The 23,901-nt window shown below is 38.2% G+C and overlaps 1 protein-coding gene across 5 annotated transcripts in view; it reads left to right on the top strand.

Annotated features, from left to right (window-relative positions):
* Nucleotides 1-23,901, top strand: part of PBRM1 (polybromo 1) — a 102,654-nt gene that overhangs the window by 40,270 nt on the left and 38,483 nt on the right. For 3 of the 5 annotated variants that reach the window (XM_060022650.1, XM_060022651.1, XM_060022653.1), the window contains exons 15-19: nt 1,863-1,907; nt 5,576-5,852; nt 8,338-8,443; nt 11,697-12,339; nt 15,792-16,003. In XM_060022650.1, coding sequence (XP_059878633.1) covers nt 1,863-1,907; nt 5,576-5,852; nt 8,338-8,443; nt 11,697-12,339; nt 15,792-16,003 — 1,283 coding nt within the window. The remainder of the gene's footprint in view (nt 1-1,862; nt 1,908-5,575; nt 5,853-8,337; nt 8,444-11,696; nt 12,340-15,791; nt 16,004-23,901) is intronic. The other 2 variants (XM_060022654.1, XM_060022652.1) reach the window with 1 other exon arrangement.

Below are 23,901 nucleotides of genomic sequence, written 5' to 3'. Positions count from 1 at the left end.
TTCTTTTTGCTGTCCAGGTTATTTTGTTTTAACGTGGCATTTAAGAATGCCCCTTAAATCTAATTTAGGTAACTTCTACATGGTGAATTACAAAAAAAAAAAAAAATCAGTACTACCACTGTAGTGAAGTAAGTCATTATTCTTACCCGTTTCTTTTTCCTTGTTAATCTGATCTTTATTTGCCATTTTAAGAATGTCAGATTGTAAAATACCAAGTCATAACTGCTTGTAGTTCATAAAAGGTTAAGCTAGATATTTGGTTTTCTTTTCTTTCTAACCTTTCTGTCAACTTCCCTAACCCTTTCTTTTTCTCATGGGTTTTATGGAGGGGGGCCTTACTGTGAGATTCTGAAGCTGGACTCCTGTAAAGAATCATGCAAGACCATCTCTTGTCTGTGCCTCCCACATGGAGTTTCTCTGGCCTGATCTTTGTGGAACACCATATTCTTCTTCAGCCTTAACTGTCTCACCATCTTTGTAACAGCAGGGAGGATACCTTAAACAAGGAATAAGGTCCATCACTAATAGCAGGGCTTGACAGGTTCAAAATTGAGTGAAGAAATCATTAGTAACTATTAATACAGTTCTGTTCATGTATTAGTAGATCCACTGAGACCTGAGGATTTTAAAAGGTGGTTTAGAAAAGACAAGCTGTCTTGTCTTTCCCTATAAATAGCATTTGGGAAATTTTTTCTAGCTTTGAAAATAACTTTGCTATGCTATACCAAGGTAACTAAATTGATTGGTGTGCCCTGAGATGTGAGTCTCCTCCATTACTGGCCTATGAATTTCATCCTTCCAAGTTCTTAATTCCTTGTTATACCAGGGACAACGGAGGAAAAATGTGAAACCAGATCAGAGGCATCAAATCAAGAACATCTTTGAGTGTAATTATATAACTACTACAGCATCACCTGTGTTTTCCAGATCAGTCACCAATCAAAGATAAAAACTTCTCAGGCAAAAGAAGGTAATGGAGGCAAAAGTGATGGTACAGTTAGTGCCAACACTGAATGAAGAGAGAGATCTTAAACTAGTTGAGTGTTAAGAAAACAGTTCCAAGGACGCATTAGCCCAGGTCAGAGCCTTAAAAAAATATCTGTGGCTTGTACTTTGTGGGACAGCCCAAATAGATTAAATGAAAGTTATTATTCTAAAACCTCCCATAAAAAGAAAAGCATTATGTTCTTGAAATAATAAAATCCTACTTTAGACCAAAAGTCTTTTTGTGCACAGGTTTCTTAGGAAGTGTTTTGTTTAATGAAGTGAAAAATACAAGTAAGAGAAGAACAAATATAAATCATAGCTAAAGCAATAAAATAACATATCTGGGTTTGAAATACAGGTATGAGCACACATTAAGAGGTTGACAGAAGCAAGTCCTATACTTTGGACTGTGACAAAGGAAATAACATAACCAGCCTTTTAGAAGGTAGTTATGTTAAAAGGTTTTGGTAATAAGAAACAGACTTCTCCAGAATTCAGGCAAACATGACAGCCTAGTAGGTTAAGTTAAGCTTATCCAGAGAAGTCAGGGCCAAGTTTTCAAGTACCACTTGACTTGACTCCTAAGTATTGTGTATGATTCTGTCTTTGCCTTATTTTTTTCATATCAAAGATTGTGAGAAAAATTACTGCAGGTATGTTCTCTTCATTCCGGGAATGTATTCTTCTCCCCAAACCCTCTACCCCAAAATCCACCTGCTATCTTCCATGTTGAAATGTTCCAAGTATTCTTAAAACCTTTTATCCTTTGGATTGAATAATCCTCTTTTTTCTCAACCATATTTGGTTTGTACATGACCTCCAATGTTGCTTGTTTTGTTTCTCTTCACATGTAATGTTTGTTTCTGCTTTCCCAGGAACACTCTTGACAGTGAGATGTTGGGTCTCAGGAGGCTATCCAGGTGTGCAGTCCTTTTTTATGCATAAACATATTTTTTAAAGTGTAACTTTTATGGCGTGGTCAGTACTGATTAGGTGAAAAGTGCAGCCTTAAGCATGTGAATAATGGTTTTTATTTGGATGCCAGTTTATTTTATGAGTAAAGAAAGCAGTACAGTTTAGAAGTGTAGTTAGTAAAATGAGAATTAGCCTAGGTATATTCAGGAGCTGTAACTTGTTGCCAGCTTTGCCAGGGGCAGTAAGCCCCCACAGCAGTCATTGTGGCTGTGCTTCTGCAGCAGAGGTGGAGAGGCTGAGAATATGGTAGCATTGCCAGTGTCCAGGGGCTGGCGGGTGCTGATTGTCTTTTACAGATTGGGGGATGGTGGAGGGATTATAATCAGTGTTGACAATCCAAGTGATGTCAGTCTATGTTGGCACCATTGCGTTGGGTTACTGCTTCTTGAGCATAAATACATTCTTCAGTCTCTGATCTTGTCCATGTTTTATTTCTTTAAAAGCATCCATTCTTTTGCATGTTACTTACGATTTTTAAAAACAGCCCATAAGTTGCCATGTTATGGTCCTAGTAATCATTGTGTGGTGCTTTTATTTTCACCTTTGCCATCTGGCATTCATGGAGGGTCAGTTGTTTGCAGAACACCAGACTCTGCTCACAGGTCATAAAGGAGAACGTTTAGTCATCACCTCTACCTTCCAGGAATTTATTGGCCAGGAAAAGAGGCAGGCTAAAAACAAATGAACTTATGTGTTATCTCTGTAGTAAAATAATTGTTTAAGGTACACAGTTGTATAATTGTATGGAAGTGTTGTGTGATTGCCCAAATAGCTTTAGGAAATGTGATTTCCCTATCATGCTTTTTCTTAAAAGTTAGATGTTTTAAAGTTATCTTTATGTTGCTACCATATGCAGTCCACTCTACAAAATTACTGTATTATTATCTTCTTCCTAATATTTTCCTTAAGAAAAGTTTTCTTAGATAGTAAATTTAACGAAAAGACAATGGATTGTATTTCTTTTATATCATTCATAGTATATGGCACTGGTTCTGGGTAGTAGTAGAAGAAATAGAAATGTGGGGCATGGTGGAGTAGTGTTACAACCCCGAGCACTAGAGCCTTAACTGCCCAAGTTCAAATCCCAGTTGTTCTTATCAGCTGTGTTCTGAGCCTCATCTCAATTTCCTCATCTGAAAAAGGAGTTGATGACATTACCTGCATAGGATTGCTGTGAAGACCTGATTGCTTAGTATGTTTAAAGCCCATGGAACTGGGCCTGGATGCAGTGAATACTCACTAAATGTACTCACTCTGATTATTTTCTGCCAGTATTTCCTGCTGGCATCAAGACATGGTAGATTTCATTTTGTTTTTAGTCAGATGTTACTAGTCTGGGAAACTCCTTAAAAAGGTGAGTAAAAAAGTCCTTGAAGACTTGAAGATGAAATATAGAAAGCCTTGTAAAAGAAAGAACCTTTGGGTTTACTTAGCTTCACAGCAGGCACCACTGAAGGTCTAGGGCCAGGGAGTTAAATTAAATGCTGGGAGACTTTGAAGCCTATGAGCAGGGTTGACTTTGATTAGAGAGGCCCTTGGTAAGAGCTAAGTTTTTATCATCCACTTGCATGATAAAAGCAGTCTGGTGATTATCAGCTGATTCAAGTCTCAGTTCTGATTAGTCACTTTATGGCCTTAGGTATTCACCTGAGTCTCTAAGCCTCTGTTTTTATATCTGCAAAGTTGGGATAATAATTGTACCTGGTTCTCAGAGTTTGAAGTTTAAATGATAGTGCTTAGCACAGTCCCTGGCATGTGGTAGAAGTGTTAGCTGTAACTATAAATAGGAATCTTGTGTGTATATCCAAATACAAATACATAATAAATAATAGCTTCATAGGAAGAATAATGATAAGGACATTTGAGAAAGTGGTCAGCCACAAACTATGAAGGTTAGGACTAACACCATGGCATGAAAAATTAAAAGGAAAGATTAGATCTAGAAGCGCTATGGAGGTCCTCTAGGACTTAGTGATAAACTAAGAGAAGCAAAAAGTGACATTGATTTCAGTGTTTTAGGCTGGGTTTAAGGGTCAGGTGGTGGTCCTGGAAAATCAGGGATTCAGAGCGAAGCCCCTACTAGCTCATAATCTTCATGCAAATTAGAAAAAGCACCCATTTCTCTTGACTTTCATTTATTGGAAAATTGCTGTAATATACTGATTTTGTTAGCACAGAACCAGTTATGGCCCATCTCCTGTAAACTTCTAAAACTGTATATTTATTATGTGTCTGTGACCTGAATTGACATCCCCTTAAGTGTGGCACCCTTAAGTGCATAATGACAAACAACCTTGGTTTTGAACCCCCTTAAGATGTATTTTATCGAAGTATCTTCACAGGTGCTGATTAAAAAAGAATGAGTATGCCAGTTACAAGGTCTGGGATTTAATTTTATGCACCTTTCCCAAAATAGGGAAGAGTGAACAAACTTTATAGTTACTAGTCTGCGGGAGGAAGAGAGGATGAATAGAGGGGTTTAAAGAAGAATCTAAAAATCAAAGTGACATTGAAAACAGTAACCAGAAAGTATCACATAGGGAAATATGGTAGCTGTCTTTCAAAGTTACTTTCAAAAGTGTGGATATAATAAGGTTCAACATCATATTGGAAAAGGATAAAATAAATATACCAGCCACCCAAGCTAATACAGTTATAAAAGAATATGAAGTTTAGCTCTGAGTTTTTTCTGGCAGTCAGATTAAAAGTAATGGGCCTGTGGGTCTTGGTCTCAAAGGCAATATAAGGATCTGGAAAAATGTAAACAAAATAACAAAACTGGATTAGTTCAGAGAAGATTGTTTGACCCTAATGACAAAAGTTTTGCTTGCCTTTGAGGATGGAAACCAGTTACATATCACTCTCTTGAAGTGAATGATACAAATGGAGAAAGGATACTATAAGTGTTACAAGTCCTAAAGCAGTAAATTTCAGTTATTAGACCAGTTACCAAATTCTGTGATATCAAATTCAGGTTCTGAAATTTTTCTTAATAGGCTTCTTGAAGGCTAAAGTCATCTGTGTTCTAATCTCTGCTCAGATGTGGAGCTCTGTAATGTTGGAACTTTGTCCTGCATTCCCCTTTTATTATTTACTTGCTAAAGTCCTGGACTGAGAGAGTTCTTCCTCTCACATCATCCCCTCAGGATATGCAGGTGTTCAGGAGTGGTTGTCATAGGAGATGGGACACTTCTCTTTGTGTTTGTTTGTTTGTTTAAGGGAGAACTGTTAGTAGGGAATCAGCAGTTTTATTCCACTTCTGCTCTGTTCTTAAAAAATATATTTCAGTTGATAACAGAATTTCATTTTCTTTGACATTAGACAAGATCTTTTTTCAAGCATTGCATTTCATATATATTCGAAACACGTTTGCCTGGTGTTCTTGGGGGGTGCTCCTGCCAGAGTCAGTATGTTTTAACTATTTTGAAAATTTTCCTAATATTTGCTTATAGCTTCCAGCATGTTTACTGTGTTTGTGCCATACATAATCAATACATTATAATCATGAAGCACCTGCCCACAAGATTAATTTGTTTTATTTCGTGTTCATCCTTGTATCAAGAAAACTGAACCTGTTCTCATTTTCCCCCTTTTCTCCCTTCCCTCTCAACAGTAAAAAGAACATTCGAAAGCAGCGAATGAAAATCTTGTTCAATGTTGTTCTTGAAGCTCGTGAGCCAGGTTCAGGCAGAAGACTTTGTGATCTATTTATGGTTAAACCATCCAAAAAGGACTATCCTGATTATTATAAAATCATCTTGGAGCCAATGGACTTGAAAATAATTGAACATAACATCCGCAATGACAAATATGCAGGGGAAGAGGGAATGATAGAAGACATGAAGCTGATGTTCCGGAATGCCAGGCACTACAACGAGGAGGGCTCCCAGGTGAGGATGTGTGGGAATCCTGGAGTAGGTACATTTTCTTTTGATCTTGAGAGACCAGGTCTAGAGGCCTAACTTAGGTTGCCCTTCTCAGTGACTAGCTTAATATTTTGTCTTTTCTTAATTATTTAAAATGGGAGGCAGGACACTGTAAAGGTTAAAAGTTTATACCCTGTACAGTTGTCCCTCAGTATCAGGGGTGGGGAGTTGGTTCCGGGACCCCTGCGGATACCAAAATCCACAGATGCTCAAGTCTCTTATATAAAATGGCATAGTACAGTCAACCCTGCGAATCCCATGGATTCCATATCCATGGATCCAGAGCGTCAAGTGTAATCTGACATTTGAATTTGAATCCTGCTCTGCCAATCCCTGTGTAAGTAACTTATCTTTTCTGAGCCTCATCTGTAAAGTGGAGATAATAGCAGTACTTGCATCAGGGTTATTATAGGATTTAAATGAGATAATATTTACAGAGCATGTAGCACAGTGCCTGGTATTCAAACACTCAAATGAAAGCCAAGGACAATAAAATCTTTCATCATAATTTTATTATTACTATCCGCAGTAGCCATACTTCTCTAAGGATAGTCTAGAAAATTGTATAATTATATAAATATCAGGGTATTCCCAGTAATGCACCTTTGAATAATTGAGTTTGTTATGAAGCATCTTGATTTTCAGTTCTTTGTCAGTAAAGCTAAGATACATTCTTCCTTTCATATTTTTTTCTATTTCATGTCCTTTACTTAATTTTTTTTTTTTTTGCGGTACGCGGGCCTCTCACTGTTGTGGCCTCTCCCGCTGCGGAGCACAGGCTCCGGACACGCAGGCTCAGCGGCCGTGACTCACGGGCCCAGCCGCTCCGCGGCATGTGGGATCTTCCCGGACTGGGGCACGAACCCGTGTCCCCTGCATCGGCAGGCGGACTCTCAACCACTGCGCCACCAGGGAAGCCCTACTTAATTTTTTAAATTGAGGTATAAGTGACATGTTTCAAGTGTACAACATAGAGATTTGATATTTATATATTGCAAAATGATCACTGCAGTAAGTCTAGTTAACATCCATCACCATATGTAGTTACAAATTTTTTTTCTTGTGATAAGAACTTTTGAGATCTATTCTCTTAGCAACTTTCAAATATGCAATACAGTATTATTAACTATAGTTACCATACATTACATCCCCATGACTTATTTATTTTATAACTGGAAGTTTGTACCTTTTATCTCCTTCATTCGTTTTGCCCGTCCCCCACCCCCACCTCAGGCAGCCGCCAATCTGTTCTCCATATCTATGAGCTTGGGGTTTTTTTTTGGAGGGGGCTGTTTTTAGATTCCATATAAGTGAGATCATACAGTATTTGTCTTTCTCCATCTTAACTTATTTCACTTAGCATAATGCCGTCAATATTCATCCACGTTGTCTCAAATGGCAAGATTTCATTTTTTTTATGGCTGAATAATACTCCTGTGTGCGTGTGACATTTTCTTTATCCATTCATCCATTGATGGATGCTTAGATTGTTTCCTTATCTTGGCTATTGTAAATAATGCTGCAGTGAACATGTATTGGGGTACATAGATCTTTTCTGAGTTTTCTTTATCTACTTTAAATCTCCCAGAAATAAAAGTACATTTTCAAATTGTTTATTTCCTTTCTTATACTATTACATTTCAATATAAAATGAAGTAGGCACTGAGGGTGCTTGTGATCAAAGAAATGGTTCTCTCTGTCATAGGAGTTTACACTGTCCTCAGTGTCATTGGCCAATGTGCCACTTGTCTGCCACTGATAAAGAAAAAAGCCACCCTTACGAGAGGTTGCCAAAGAAGAGAGGTCAGTTATTCCCTCAGCCCCTCTGCTCTGGGGCAGTCAGGGAGGAGAGCCTTTGTGGGGGGAGTGGGAGGAGGCAGCTGTGGGAGCAAAACAGTTGGGTGCGTAACCTTGTCCTTGGCTCTGTGTTACCACCTTTGGCCCAGTCTTCATAGAGAGAGAGCCTCAGCAGGGATTGTTGCTTTTCACAAATCAGATTCCAGGCTGTGAACGCACACTGGTGTTAAATCCCTTCTAATGTTTGAGATGGTTCTCTCCAACTATCAGATGTTTTTAATTTTTAATTTCCATTGAGCTAAGTCTGGCTACCTTGAGGGTCCAGTGCAAGAGAGATTTATGAAGAAACAACACACGTAAATATATTTCAGAACTTCTGCAAAAACTTGCAATGATTCTAGTACAGTAGTTCTCAAACTTTAGCCTGCATGGGTGTACATTAGAGTCACCTGGAAAACTTTAAACAACAAACCAGTTGAGGCTGAGGCTCACCCCACGGAGGTGTGATTTTGTTGCTCTGTAGTGATCTCAGGCTTTATTTCTTTAGTTCTCAACTATCCTATGTTTTTAAAACTTCTTTATGGATGTATATTATACTTCAGTGGAAAGCTTCTTAAAAAATAATTTTAATTATATTTGTAATTAAATATAGGTGTACAATGATGCGCACATCCTGGAGAAGTTACTCAAGGATAAAAGGAAAGAGCTGGGCCCACTGCCTGATGATGATGACATGGCTTCTCCCAAACTCAAACTGAGTAAGGCAGCCTCACACTTCATTGTTCAGTTCAGTCCATCAAGGATAAATTGCTGATTTACTGAAATAATATTTAATTAATTGGTGAATATAATTGAACTTGTACTACAGCATGGAGTTTCTTGCTTCCTTTTAAGCACTGTCTTCTGTATTTTAAGTAAACATAAAAGCATGTGAGGAATAGAAGAATATAATGTCAAAGGTTTTGCTTTCTTGAATGCAGTGGACATTTTGTAAATGTTAAATAGTAAGAATAGATATTTTTTCTACATGTGATGCCTGGAAGAGTATAGTGGCAGATTTTATTCTATTTTATTTTTTTTGTATGTTTGTTTGCTGATTATTAGAATTAAAGATTAGTCCCAGTAGTTCCTCCTAGACAGAATTTGAGAGGTTAGAGATGTCTAGCCACTGTACTGTAAGTTAACTTGGCTGTCTTTTTTTTTTTTTTTTTTTTTTGCGGTTCGTGGGCCTCTCACTGTCGTGGCCTCTCCCGTTGCGGAGCACAGGCTCCGGACACGCAGGCTCAGCGGCCATGTCTCACGGGCCCAGCCGCTCCATGGCATGTGGGATCTTCCCGGACCGGGGCACCAACCTGTGTCCCCTGCATCAGCAGGCGGACTCTCAACCACTGCGCCACCAGGGAAGCCCTTGGCTGTCTTTTGAGCGTAGTCTGTGGATGGTTGTTTGGTTGAAAACTGTGAGAGAGAAGAGAGACAGCAAAAACAATTAGTACCATTGGGCTAAAGAAGAGGTTTCTGCCTTATTTAAAATATATAAGTAAAATAAATACCAAGCAAATGACAGTGGTGGTGTCAAATATTCTTTAGAGTCGTATTTGCTGAAAAGGGAAAAAACAAACAGACCCTGATTTTTTATATGAAATGACTGTAAACTGAATTTACAATAGCTTTGGGTATGATTTATTGCTAAGTGATCATTCCTTTTTGTCATGCCATTCATTTCTCTCTTCATGGAATTGTAAAAGCAGAAGGTTTGCAGAAACGAAAACCTTCTAATTTATAGGGATATAATGCCTTTTAAAACTAGAATTCATTATACAAGTTGAGTTAGGAAACTAATGACAGATAGATACTTTAACAATAACTATCTAAATATATATAAATACATTTTTCTTTAAGTTCAGGGAAAGGAGATTTTAACATGCAATGTTAATTTTTTCATTTCTCAATTTTATGAAAAATTCAAAACATATATAAGTATAAAGAACAGTACAGTGAATCCCTGTATATACCTGTTACTCAGCATTTATCAAGATTCTGCCATACTTATTTCCTATCTTCCCTTTTTTCCTTCTTTTTTCTTTGTTCTGAATTATTTTAAGCCAAATCCAATCATGTGATTTTATTTCTACATAGTTCATTATGCATCTCTAAAATACGCAGATATTTTCTTAAATAGCCATGAAGTCATTGTCATACCTAACAAAATTAGGAGTTTCTTGGTTTCATCTAATACCTGAAAAATTTTCAGATTTTACTGATTGTCTCACAAATGTATATTTATAGTTGGTTTCTTCAAATCAGGATCTAATTAAGTTCTATATATTACATTTGATTATTTTGTCCTTAAACTCATAGTTTAGAGGAGTCCCCCTCCTTTTTTTATCCTCATGCCATTAACTCTAGAAACCTGGTCACTTTATTGTGCAGTCCAAGGTTCTGGATTAGTTAGTTCACTTCCTTGTGATGTCAGTTAACTTTTTCCTTTATTTCCCTTATTTCTCATAAATGGAAGTTAACTTTAAAGGCTTGATTAGATTCAGTTTCAACTTGGCAAATAAGGTCCACACATTGCATTTGATTGATAGTTCTTTTAATCTATAAATTCCTCTCCCTCTCTTTTTTTCCCTTGCAGTTTGTTGAAGAAATTATTTGTACTATAGTTTCCCACAGTCTAGGTTTTGCTAATTGTGTCCCTTTGCTGTAGTTTCACGTGTTCTTTTGTCCTTTTTAGTTCCTATAAATTGGTAGTCGATCAGATTTAGATTTAAATTTGATTCTCCCCTCCCTTTGACACAGAAACTGACTTCAGAGGTGATATAGTGTCTTCCATCAGGTGGCACGTAATATCTGGTTGTTTCTTTAAATTATGTTAATAGCTATTGATGCTTAATTCATTGAAGAGCTGTTAGATAGTGATAGTTTAGTTTTATCATTCCTTGCTCATTTACTAACTGGAATACTTCTATATAAATAAACTTTGCCTCATCCAGTGTTTGGTTACCCAGTGGTATGGTTTTTTTGTTTGTTTGTATATATTGTTTGGTTTTTGAAAGGATAAAAGCTAGATTTTTTTTCCCCTTTTATTTACCAGTTTTCAAAATAATGAAATACAAAGAAAATAATGCATTGGTTTACTAAAGTCCTGCAACATCTACCCTATTGTTTGTTTGTTTGTTTTTATTTATCATTAAGAACTACTAGATTTAAACATATTGCTGAGTTTTATAACCCATTGCAATTATGGTTCTTGTTGATATTTACGTTGTCCCAGACTGGCTGCTATGATCTTTTTTTTTTTTTTTTTTTTTCCTGCTATGGTCTTTTGACCTGACCATGGTAAGAAGTCATTGGTAGATTCTTTACTGTCTAGTGTTTCAAGCTATACCAGGCTCATCTTGTATAGACTAGGAATTAGCCATTTGCCAAAGAGCTACTAACATTAGTATTTGAAATCAGTATTCCAGAGCTATAGTCTTTATAGTCAAAATTATATAGGGGTATACTGCAACTGGGTTGGTCACTGTTTCTAGAATTTTCAGTGGACAGAGCTAAGAAATTTTGTGTGTGTGTATTTTATATTTAAAGAGAAAATACATCTTAAGTTCATACTGATACTCCCAGTTGAGATTCAAGGCCACAAGGTTTTTATTCAGTGTCCTCTGTTTTAACATCTTGATCTCTTTTTCTCCCTTGATGAAAATCTCAGTTCTCAAGGATACCATAGGAGATGGAGTTAGAGTGTCACATAGCTACTCATTTCCTTTATTCTACCTTATTCACAACTATCTCAACATAATAGTACTTACTCTCCCACCAAAAATATGAGTAGTGAAAACAGTTTTTCTAGTTCTTTCTTTGTTGATAGGGTATGTTTCACTAGAAATATACTAATTACTGTGTTTTAGAAATCACTTGGAATAGTCCCTTCCTTGTGGTTATGCTACCAACTTTTTACAAATTTAGGTTCATATAGTTTATTTTATCCATTTAATATAAATCTTTCTTTAGGTAGGAAGAGCGGTATTTCTCCTAAAAAATCAAAATATATGACTCCAATGCAGCAGAAACTAAATGAAGTCTATGAAGCTGTAAAGAACTATACTGATAAGAGGGGTCGCCGCCTCAGTGCCATATTTCTGAGGCTTCCCTCCAGATCTGAGCTGCCTGACTACTATTTGACCATTAAAAAACCCATGGACATGGAAAAAATTCGAAGCCACATGATGGCCAACAAATACCAAGATATAGACTCCATGGTTGAGGACTTCGTCATGATGTTTAACAATGCCTGTACATACAATGAGCCCGAGTCTTTGATCTACAAAGATGCCCTTGTCCTACACAAAGTCCTACTTGAAACTCGGAGAGACCTAGAAGGAGATGAGGACTCTCATGTCCCAAATGTAACCTTGCTGATTCAGGAGCTTATCCATAATCTTTTTGTGTCAGTCATGAGTCATCAGGATGATGAAGGAAGATGCTACAGTGATTCCCTAGCAGAAATTCCTGCTGTGGATCCCAGTTTTCCAAACAAACCTCCTCTTACTTTTGACATAATTAGGAAGAATGTTGAAAATAATCGCTACCGGCGGCTCGATTTATTTCAAGAGCATATGTTTGAAGTATTGGAGAGGGCAAGAAGGATGAATCGGTATGTTTTCAAAACCATTTCCTTTTGAGAAGGTGTGACATTTACTGTAAAACAGAAGAAAGAATTTTGCTTTGATGTGCTATTTCAGCATAGGTACATGATTACAGTTGATGGGGTGCTATTTTGAATTTTAATTAGCCAAAACTTATAGAGAGCAAGTATAAGTATAGTCTGTGAAGGAGAGAAGGCACACTACTAAATTGTCTAGAGTAGGGCCAATGAGGGGAAGGAATGAGACAAAATTGAAGATCTGTTGAAAAACATAAACTTTTAAAATATAGCCTTTTGTAGAACATGTATTTTTAATGGATAAAATGCTTTCAATTAGAAATTGTAATATGATTTCCTTTTAAAGTTTGAGTTCAATGCAAGCATGCTTTAAATAAATTAAAATAGCTCTAAGATACTGATCTGAGGTTAGACTGAGTTAAATTTGATTGTCATTTCAGATATCTAAAAGGGCTTCTTTTTAATCTCAGATTCGTCACTTTTAAGTTCATTCTGTAGACATTAAATGTTCTAAAAGAAGAAGAAATCAAATTTAAATTTCCATCAAACTTAAATTCCCTTCTAATTTTGATCTGTGCTGTATATTTGCCACACAACAAAAGTATATACTCAGCTGTGAAAACAGTTTCAGTTCAGCAATTACAGTGTGTCTTCTATATGCTCTTGAGGTCACTTGGGGGGAATATAAAAAGTTAAAAATACAAACCCTACCTTCCTGGAGCTTATAGTCTATCATGCTGAGAGCTAGACCTTTAGTCACTGAGCATGGGGTGATTCCAGCTGAGGAATCTGTGAAGCCTGGGTTTGCTCTGGATCTTGAAAGAAAAATTAAAAGTAATGTAATGTTTGATGTTCCTGTTGAGCGCCTGCCCTTTGTAAAGCACCATGCTAAGTACTTCATGTACATAATCTCTAACCCTTATAATAGCCATTCTAGGTAGGTGATAATCTTCCTAATTTTTATACGAAGATGTACACGACAGAGAGAAATACATTGCCAAAGTCACACAACTAGTAAGTGGCTTGGCTCATCTTGTTCCCCACTGTAGAGAGCCACTGCTGAGCCAGTCACCAAGACGCCAGTCATCCCTTATCACAGCCAGGGATGATAAGACTTGAGCTGTGTGCTCTAAGCGCTTGAAGTCTGACAATTGGGATAGCTCCTATGCTTAGGGAAAAATAATTCCAGGCATGAGATAACGTTTAACAACTTGATATTTAGTAAAAGATGGTGGAGTAAAGGAACTGCGTTAGAGTTCTAAAAAGGCATGAGATGTCAGAGAAGAATGGGAAAATGGGTGGGATTCAGATAAGGTAAGTGGTATGAGTAAAGGTATAGGGTTAGGAAATGAATATAGTGTGTTCAAGAGACACGTGGAGTTGGGGTCAGATTGGAGAGGCCCTTGAGTGACACATTTAGTAAATGGTCCTTATTCTTCAACAGTGCAGATAGAAATAAAGAGAAATATGGAGGGACATATTGTAGTCAAAATCTGCATTCATTTATTTGTTTTCATTTATTCAACAAATGTTTATTGAGTGACTACCAGTTATGAGAATGTTCTGGATACTTGGTATATACCAGTAGACAAAACAGACGAACCCTGCTCTCATGGAGCTTAGAGTTCCACTCTTATTCACAGTTTACTTAAATAGTCCTTAAGTCTAAAGTCACTCCTCTCCTCCCTGCCCCCCTACCTTACCCCCAGTATATCTTGGGGTTAGTTCTGTGAGTCTTCCAAAATAGACTTGTCTCTTAGATTATTAGCAACTTTTGTTTCTTATATAGATGACTAGCAACTTTGTCTCTTGTATAGATGACATGATTATTTTAAGAATTAAGCAGATTTGTATCTCTAGGCAATGAGCTCTTTTGCTTCTAGCATTGTTGACATGGTTAGTTTTTGCTTTTGAGGCCTAGGAGGTAGAGTCCAAGGTGACTTTACAGTATTCCCCTTTTTACCAACGGTTTCACTTTCTGCAGTTTGTTACTCGAGGTCAACCAAGGTCTGAAAATATTAAATGGAAAAACCCAGAACTAAACAATTTGTAAGTTTTATAAATTACACACTGTTCTGAGCACATGATGGAATTATGAATCTGCCCTTTCATTGTAATGTGGATTATCAAAAGTGTTTTCAGTTTTAATTTTATACTTAAAATTGTAAGCTCTTGTAAAATTAATTTCAAGCGAACAGTCTTCAGAAGTCTCTGTTCAGAAAACAGGCATCAAAATAGTGCCCTAGGAGTTTTTTTCCCTTGGCCAGTTTTATTTTTATTGCTTTCCTACAAGTGTTAGCATTTCTATAACCTGAAAAGATTTTAGAATCTTTCTTGAAACATCCATTTAGGTTGTTATTGGCAGTGTTTTAGATTGCCAGTTCACCTTTGCTGGTGAGAAGCATTCTGGAGGCTTCATTCAAGTTTGATGCTCTGGTGATCCGTATCAGCAAACAGCTGACTGGGCTTGCTACACCATCCACACTAGCCTGACCAGAATGTCTCCATGACTGCTGCTAATAAGTCTTTGTCTCTGGTTACCTTTGTGCATAATTTTTTAGACCCTGATATTCTTAGTTAATAGAATTATCTTCCTTCCTCAGACCAACAGTGGATTAGAAATAGGAATAGTAATAGAATTTCTATTACTAGAATAGTAATATTAATAGAAATAGTAATAGAATTTCTCTGAGTCTAAATTCTGAAGTTCATTTTGCCCAATCCTCTCATTTTATAAATGGTGAAAGAATCTTTTAAAAGTTTTCAGTATGACACAGATAATTTTTTTTCTATCTTTCACTATGTTGCCTCTGGTGATTCCCCAGAATTATGTAGTTATTTCTGGGAAACTAACATGAACGCTGACTCTGAGGCCTGTAACCATTTTACGATGCCCTTAGGATTTGGCAGTTTAGGTTCAAATATTCATGGAGTCCTACCAGCCTAAGCAACCATGATATAGATCCAAAAAGAAGAAAATGGGCTAAATCTTTTGTTAATACCTTATACAGTGTGTTGGTCCCTTAACTAAGAGAAAGTAAAACTTAATTCAAAGATTAGATGCAAGTAAGTGCTGCACATGGTGTGGAGCCTTAGTATAGTCCCTGACTGTGGCAACCCCCTTCTGTTGCCAAAATCAGCTAATGAACATGCTATGTTTCTCCCCAGGAAGCTGTATGAGGCCTTTCCTTTTACATGCGCTGTACAAGGAGTGAGCCTTAAGGAAAAGGAAACTGGTGAGCATGAGGCTCACCAAGGTAAAATTACACTTCAGATTCTGTTCTAACAAATTTTAAGGAGATAGCCTTATTAGAACTGCACAGAAGTTACCATTATATCAATTAATGCATTAAAGAAGCATTTCATAGAATGCTTTAACATATAAGCAGGGTGCTTAAAAGAAGCAGCTTGTGTGTCAGTGAATACTCTTAATGCTATTATAGGACAGATTCTGAAATATATGAGGATGCGGTAGAACTTCAGCAGTTTTTTATTAAAATTCGTGATGAACTCTGCAAAAATGGAGAGATCCTTCTTTCACCAGCACTCAGCTATACCACAAAACATTTACATAATGATGTGGAGAAAGAGAAAAAGGAAAAACTACCGAAAGAAATAGAGGAAGATAAACTAAAACGAGAAGAAGAAAAAAGAGGTTAGTTTCTTTCATTTTATTAAATATGAAGAAACATTATTATGATCTGTCCTAGCTGGTCTTATAATTACCTGTGGAGCAGAGTCCTGTTTGTGTAAATGAAGACTCAGGGTGTTGGCTCTTTCAAAACAGACGTGGTAAGATGGGAAATGTTTTTGTCACTATCAATTTGTTCATCAGACTGGAAATGGTTGGAAGTTATACGTGACACAGCTGTTATTCTAGTATTTCAAGAACAGAGTTAATTAATTCACAAGTGTGGAAGCTAAATACCTCTTAATACTATTGGTAGATAAAAACCTAAGGGGCACAGCTGGGCCTAGAGAGCATTCTCAGCAGTGCATAAAGTTTCTGCCCCATTGTTCAACAGCATGGCTGTCCTCATATGGACTCAGCCAGGTAAGTAGATTATATTTTGTTTTTGTTTCAAATTATTTATTTATTTATTTATTTATGGCTGTGTTGGGTCTTAGTTGCGGCACGCAGGATCTTTTGTTGCGGTGCGTGGGCTTTTCTCTAGTTGGGGTACGCAGGCTCCAGAGCACGTGGGCTCTGTAGCTGCCGCATGCAAGCTTAGTTGCCCCACAGCATGTGCAATCTTAGTTCCCCGATGAGAGATCGAACCCGTGTTCCCTGCATTGGAAGGCGGATTCTTAACCACTGGACCACCAGGGAAGTCCCCAAGTAGATGATATTTTGGTTGAACCACATAACTAGGAGGAAATTTTTATTTTAATTGTATCAACCTAAAAATGTTACTTTGAGTCACTTGCCAGAATTTAGAAATATTTGAAAGTAGGAACTTTTATTTGAAATTTAATCGTTTCTGAAAAAGTTAGAATTCACATAAATACCTAGAATATATAACTTTCCAAACATTAGATTGAGTAAAGGAATAATAACACTATTGTTAACTTTATAACATTTATGGAAGTATATATGTGACACAACTAGCACAAAGGAATGGAGCTGTATTGGAGCAAAGTTGCAATATTGAATGAAACTAAATCACTGTTAACCTGAAATAGATGGTGACAAGTTAAAGATGCATATTGTAATACCAGTAATAACAAAGAGAAAAAGTCAATACAGGAATTAAAATGATATGCCAGAAATACTTGCTTAACACAAAAGAGGGTAGTAAAGGAGGAAAAAAGGAACAAAAAAATAAGACAAAAAAAATAGCAAAATGGCAGACTTGAATTCAATCATATCAGTAATTACATACTGTGAATAGACTAAACACTCCATTCAAAATGCATTGGTTATCAGACTGAATTTTAAAAGTAAGATCCAACTGTATACTGTCTATAAGAGATTCATTTAGATTTGGACACAAATAGGTTGAAAGGAAAATGAAGGGAAAAGATATACCATGGAAATAGTAACCATAGTGAGTTGGAGTGACTATATTAATCAGACAAATAGACTTTAAGAAATATTACTAGAGTTGAAGGGGGACATTTTATAATGTTAAAAGGGTCAAGAACGTATAATACTTATAAATGTGTATGCACCTAACAGTGGAGCCCCAAAATACATGAAGCAAAAACTGACAGAATTGAAGAGAAATAGTTAACAGTTATAGTCTCAATACACCTTTCTCAGCAAATGACAGACTAACTAGACCAAAAATTGGCAAAAGTATGACTTAAATAAGATTGCTGTAGACTGAATGTTGTGTCTCCCACCAAAATTTGTATGTTGTAGCCTCCAGTATGTTGGTATTTGGAGATGGGGCCTTTAGGATGTAATTAGGTTTGGATGCAGTCATGGGAGTGGAGCCACTACAGTGGAATTGGTGCTGTTGTAAGGGGATGAAGAGTGAGAAGACAACTGTTTATGAACCAGGAAGTGGACCCTCACCAGACACCAAATCTGCCTCCAGAACTGTGAGAAATGGATGTTTATTGTTTAAGCCACCCCATTTATGGTGGGTGTTCTTACGGCAACCTGAGCTCTAGGACAAGGACTGTCAACTAGCTTGACTTGACTGACGTGTAAAACACTATACCCAATGACTGCAGAATACACATTCTTTTAGAGTGTACATGGAACATTGTCTAGAATGGACCATGTGCTGGGTCATAAAAGTTTAAAAAATTTTAAAGGATTGAAATCATACCAAGTTCTTTTTTTTTTTTTTTTTTTTTTTGGCTGTGTTGGGTCTTGTTGCATGCGGGCTTTCTCTAGTTGTGGCAAGCGGGGGCAACTCTTTGTTGCTGTGCATGGGCTTCTCATTGCGTTGGCTTTTCTTGTTGCAGAGCGCGGGCTCTAGGTGTGCGGCCTTCAGTAGTTGCGGCACGTGGGCTCAATAGCTGTGGCTTGCAGGCTCTAGAGTGCAGGCTCAGTAGCTGTGGCACACGGGCTTAGTTGCTCTGCGGCATGTGGGATCTTCCCAGACCAGGGCTCGAACCCGTGTCCCCTGCATTGGCAGGCGGATTCTCCACCACTGTGCCACCAGGAAAGTCCCAGGTTTTCAATTTTGAGACAGAAGATTCTTCTCTTGAGAAATGGACCAGGCAGTGGGGATCTAAAGATAACATCTGGTCCTCAGTGAAATCCATCCAGCTCTATGTATGCATGGAGAGCTTCCAGTCAGCTTTTTAAAGCGTTTTACTTTTGTTTCTTTTTTTTTTTTTCTTGGCTGCACCACACAGCATGTGGGATCTTAGTTCCCAGACCAGGGTCAGACCCACGCCCCCTGCACTGGAAGCACAGCATCTTAATCACTGGACCACCAGGGAAGTCCCTAAAGTGTTTTACTTTTTTTTTTTTTTTGCAGTATGCGGGCCTCTCACTGTTGTGGCCTCTCCCGTTGCGGAGCACAGGCTCCGGATGCGCAGGCTCAGCGGCCATGGCTCACGGGCCCAGCCGCTCCACGGCACGTGGGATCTTCCCGGACCCGGGCACGAACCCGTGTCCCCTGCATCGGCAGGCAGACTCTTAACCACTGCGCCACCAGGGAAGCCCAAGTGTTTTACTTTTAAATAGAAGCAGATGTTTATTTAAATGCGACCAAATATTTAAGGGAAAACTCTCTAAGATGTTAAAATAGAGAGCAAAACAAAAAATGGAACTTGGAAGAAACAAAGAAATTGAAGGTAGCAGGAGAAAATTTTTTTTAAAAACCAACTAACTGGACCTTCAGAGAGATGACAAGCTACTGTATCCATAAAACAAGAACAGAAAGCCATAAAAAGTGAACATTTGCAGAACAGAAAATTTCTTGGAAATTAAAAATATGGCATACCCACAGTTAAAGAAAATATTCACAAATCATTATATCTGATAACGGTCTAGTATCCAGAATATGCAAAGGACTCCTACAGTTCAACAACAACCAAACAACACAATTCAAATGTGGGCAAAAGATTTGAATAGATATATCCTCAAAGAAATTATAGAAATGGCCATAAGCACATGAAAATTAATGTTCAACGTCATTAGGGGAATGAAAATGAAAATTACTGTGAGATACCACTTCACACCCTTTAGGATAACTGTTATGCAACAAAAAAAAAAGATACAAGTGTTGGTGAACATGTGGAGAAATTGGAACCCTCATAAATTGCTGGTGGAAATGTAAAGTGGTGCAGCCACTATGGAAAACAGTTTGGCAATTTGTTTAAAAGCTAAACATTTCATTACTATATGATCAATAAGTTCTGCTCCTAGGTATGTATCCAAAAGAACTGAAACCAGGGACTCAAGCAGATACTTGTATACCAATGTTCATAGCAGCATTATTCATAATAGTCAGAAGACAGAAACAACCCAAGTATCCATCACAGATGAATGGATAAACAAAATGCAGTATTTACATACAGTGGAATATTATTCAGCCATAAAAGTAAAGAAGTTCTAATACATACTACAAGGTGGATGAACCTTGAAAATATTATGCTATCTGAAATAAGCCAGGCACAAAAGGACAGATGCTGTGTGATTTCATGTATATGAGGTACGTAGAATACCAAATTCATGGAGAGACAAAGTAGATTAAAGGTTACCAGGCTGTGCGTAAGAAAGATAAGGAGTTATTATTATTTAATGGTTACAGAGTTTCTGTTTGGATTAAAGAAAAAGTTTTGGAAATAGTGGTTATGGTTACACAACATTGTGAGTATAATTAATGCCACTGAATTATACACTTAAAAATAGTCCAGAGCTTCCCTGATGGCGCAGTGGTTAAGAATCCGCCTGCCAGTGCAGGGGGCACGGGTTTGAGCCCTGGTCAGTGAAGATCCCACATGCCGCGGAGCAACTAAGCCCGTGTGCCACAACTACTGAGCCTGTGCTCTAGAGCCCACGAGCCACAATTACTGAAGCCCAACGTGCCTAGAGCCCGTGCTCCACACAAGAGAAGCCACCACAATAAGAAGCCCACGCACCGCAACGAAGAGTAGCCCCTGCTCGCTGCAACTAGAGAAAGCCCACGTGCAGCAACAAAGACCCCACGCAGCCAAAAATAAAATAAGTAAATTTATTTTTTAAAAATCGTCGAAAAATGGTGAATTTTATGTGATATATATCTTAACCACAATTTTTAAAAATTAATGTAGTATACCAAAAACCATTGAATTTTGCACTTTTAAAAAAATTAGTTAATTTTTGGCTGTGTTGGGTCTTTGCTGCTGCACACGGGCTTTCTCTGATTGCGGCGAGCGGGGACTACTCTTCGTTGTGGTGTGCGGACTTCTCATCGTGGGGGATTCTGTTTGTTGTGGAGCATGGGCTCTAGGCACACAGGCTTCAGTAGTTGTGGCACATGGGCTCAGTAGTTGCGGCACACGGGCTTAGTTGCTCCGTGGCATGTGGGATCTTCCCGGATGAGGGATTGAATCTGTGTACCCTGCATTGGCAGGTGCATTCTTAACCACTGCACCACTATGGAAGTGCCGAAGTGTGCACTTTATTTATTTATTTATTTATTTTGCTGTACGCGGGCCTCTCACTGTTGTGGCCTCTCCCGTTGCGGAGCACAGGCTCCTGACGCGCAGGCTCAGCAGCCATGGCTCACGGGCCCAGCCGCTCCGTGGCATGTGGGATCTTCCCACACCGGGGCACGAACCCGTGTCCCCTGCATCAGCAGGCAGACCCTCACCCACTGCGCCACCAGAGAAGCCCGAACTGTGCACTGTAAATAGATGAATTGTATGGTGTATTAATTATATCTCAAGCTTTTAAAAAAAAATGATAGCAGAGTGGGGTTGGGGGATGAGATGAATGTTGTTTAACAGAACAAACTTGCAAAGAGTAGTAAATAAGCTATAGAGATCTAATGCAGAGTACGTAGATATAGACAACAATATTGTCCTATGTAGTGTGGTAAACTGCTGCAGTGGCAACAGTATATAAATAGATCAAAGTAACATGTTGTACACCTTAAATTTACACAATGTGGGATTTCCCTGGTGGTCCAGTGGGTAAGACTCCGCACCGCCAGTGCAGGGGGCCCGGGTTCGATCCCTGGTCAGGGAACTAGATCCTGCATGCATGCCACAACTAAGAAGTCCACATGCCGCAATGAAGATCCATGTGCCTCAACTAAGACCCAGCATAGCCTGCCTAAATAAATAAATAAATAAATAAATAAATTTACACAATGTTATATATCAATTTATTCACTTAAAAAATTGTTTTAAAGATAGCAGAAGGGAAACAGAGAAGGATTAGAAGATAAAGTTGAAGAAATCTCCAAGAAAATAGAACAACAAATAAACAAAGAAAAAGATATCTAAAAGATCAGCTCAGGTGGCCTAGAATCCACATAACTGCAGAACACAGTTCTGCTAGGCTTTCTTCCACTATATAACAAGGACCCCTTTCCTCCACATTTTAATAACTTTTTCTTCTGAGCCTTCAATGCCAAGTCTTTAATATCCATTTCTCTACTAACAGTGTATTCAAGGCAACCTAGGCTTTTTCTGTCATGTTCCTCAAAATTCTTCCAGTCTCTGCTTATTATTCAATTCCAGAGTCACTTTCATATTTTTTTAGGTACTTGTTACTGTAACAACCCCTCTACCGGCTACCAAAATCTAATCTAAATACCATCAACTCGAAAGTCCCAAATCTCATTATTTAAATCGTCTAAACTAGGTGTATGGGTGAGGCTCTGGGTATGGTCCATCCTGAGACACAATTTCTCTTCATCTGTGAACCTGTGAAAGTGAAAAAATAAGTTCTCTGCTCCTACAGTATAGTGATGGAACATGCATAGGATAATAGGGACGTTCCCATTCAAAAAGGGAGAAATGGAAAAAAAAAAGAGTCATCAATTCCAAGCAGTTTCAAGATCTGGGCAGGCAGACTGCATTAGGCTTCCGGGCATGGAATTAGTTCTCTGTGGCGCCACACTTTGCCCTCTGAATCATCTTTTTTCATGAAAGGTAACACATATTTGCAGCTGAGTTTTATCAGCCTGTTTCCTGTCTCTGGAATTTGGGAGGTTTAACAGCCTTCTTTTTTTTTGTACTCTTTCTCCGTTTCAGGCCTGTTGACAGTGTTCCTGCTGGTATAAAATTCTCAAGAACCTTGTGAATATGCTTCCTATGTCACAGGGATTCATTTGATTAATCAACTGCTAGATAACATTTTCCACCCAAAATGGCAAAACTTAAAAAAAAATTATAATACCAGTATTGGAGAGGGAATGGAGAAACAGACCCCCCCCACACTTGTAGCCAAAGAGTGAAGGACTTAAGTTGGTATAGACTTTTGGGGGTCAGTTTGGAATATGCATTTTAAAAACGTTTAACATGCTTATTTCCAGCTCTTCCATGTATGGAAAATTATCCTAAGGAAGTAATCAAAGAAGTGGGCAAAGCTTTTTCCTGAAAAAAACCTATGCTGTTTGCAAATAATGGCTTATATGGGAGCCATTAAAAAGTTTTGGGGCTTTCCTGGTGGCGCAGTGGTTGAGAGTCCGCCTGCCGGTGCAGGGGACGTGGGTTTGTGCCCTGGTCCGGGAAGATCCCACATGCCGCAGAGCAGCTGGGCCCGTGAGCCATGGCCGCTGAGCCTGCGCGTCCGGAGCCTGTGCTCCGCAACGGGAGAGGCCACAACAGTGAGAGGCCCGCGAACCGCAGGAAAAAAAAAAAAAAAAAAAAAAAAAGTTTTGTTTAGGGACTTCCCTGGTCCAGGTCCAGTGGCTAAGACTCTGCACTCCGAATGCTGGGAGCCTGGGTTCAATCCCTAGTCAGAGAACTAGATCCCACATGCCACAACTAAGAGTTCACATGCCGCAACTAAAAGATCCCACATGCTGCAACTAAAAAGATGCCCCAACTAACGGTTCTGCGCGCTGCAACTAAAGGATCCCACGTGCTGCAACTTCTGCCGCAACTAAAGATCCCGCGTGCCGCAACTGAGACCCAACACAGCCAAATAAATAAATTTTTTTTTAAGTTTTGTTAACAAAAATAAAAATCTTGTTGAAAAGCATTTAATCTCAAGGGAAATGTTCATGATATATTAAGTGTATGCATATATAGTTTACAGTATATTGTATGAAATACATATTCCATATCTCCTCAATTCTAAGATTCCATTATCCTAGGATTACATGATTATCTCTAGGATTACATGATTTACAAGTGACCTGTTTTCTTCTTTATATGTTTGTGTATCATCCAGAATGACTCTAGTGAGCATATATTATTAAGGTGATTATTTTTATTCTGTAGATGTTTTATTTATGTATTTATTTAAATTAATGGCAGTTGGCTGTAATTCACAACGACAGTTTTGAATAGAGGCTATTGGGAATGTGGATGTCATACTATTTGTCCTGAATCCTGCCTTTGAGTATCTAGAAAAGAAGTAAATGTATTAGTATGTGTTGTTTCAATCCTGCATCTGTTCCAACATCCCTTTCATGAGAACATTTTTCT

The sequence above is a fragment of the Delphinus delphis genome, chromosome 10, assembly GCF_949987515.2.
Source record: "Delphinus delphis chromosome 10, mDelDel1.2, whole genome shotgun sequence".
Taxonomy (NCBI): domain Eukaryota; kingdom Metazoa; phylum Chordata; class Mammalia; order Artiodactyla; family Delphinidae; genus Delphinus; species Delphinus delphis.
The sequence above is the reverse complement of the archived record's forward strand: the minus strand, read 5'-3'. Positions and strand labels throughout refer to the sequence as shown.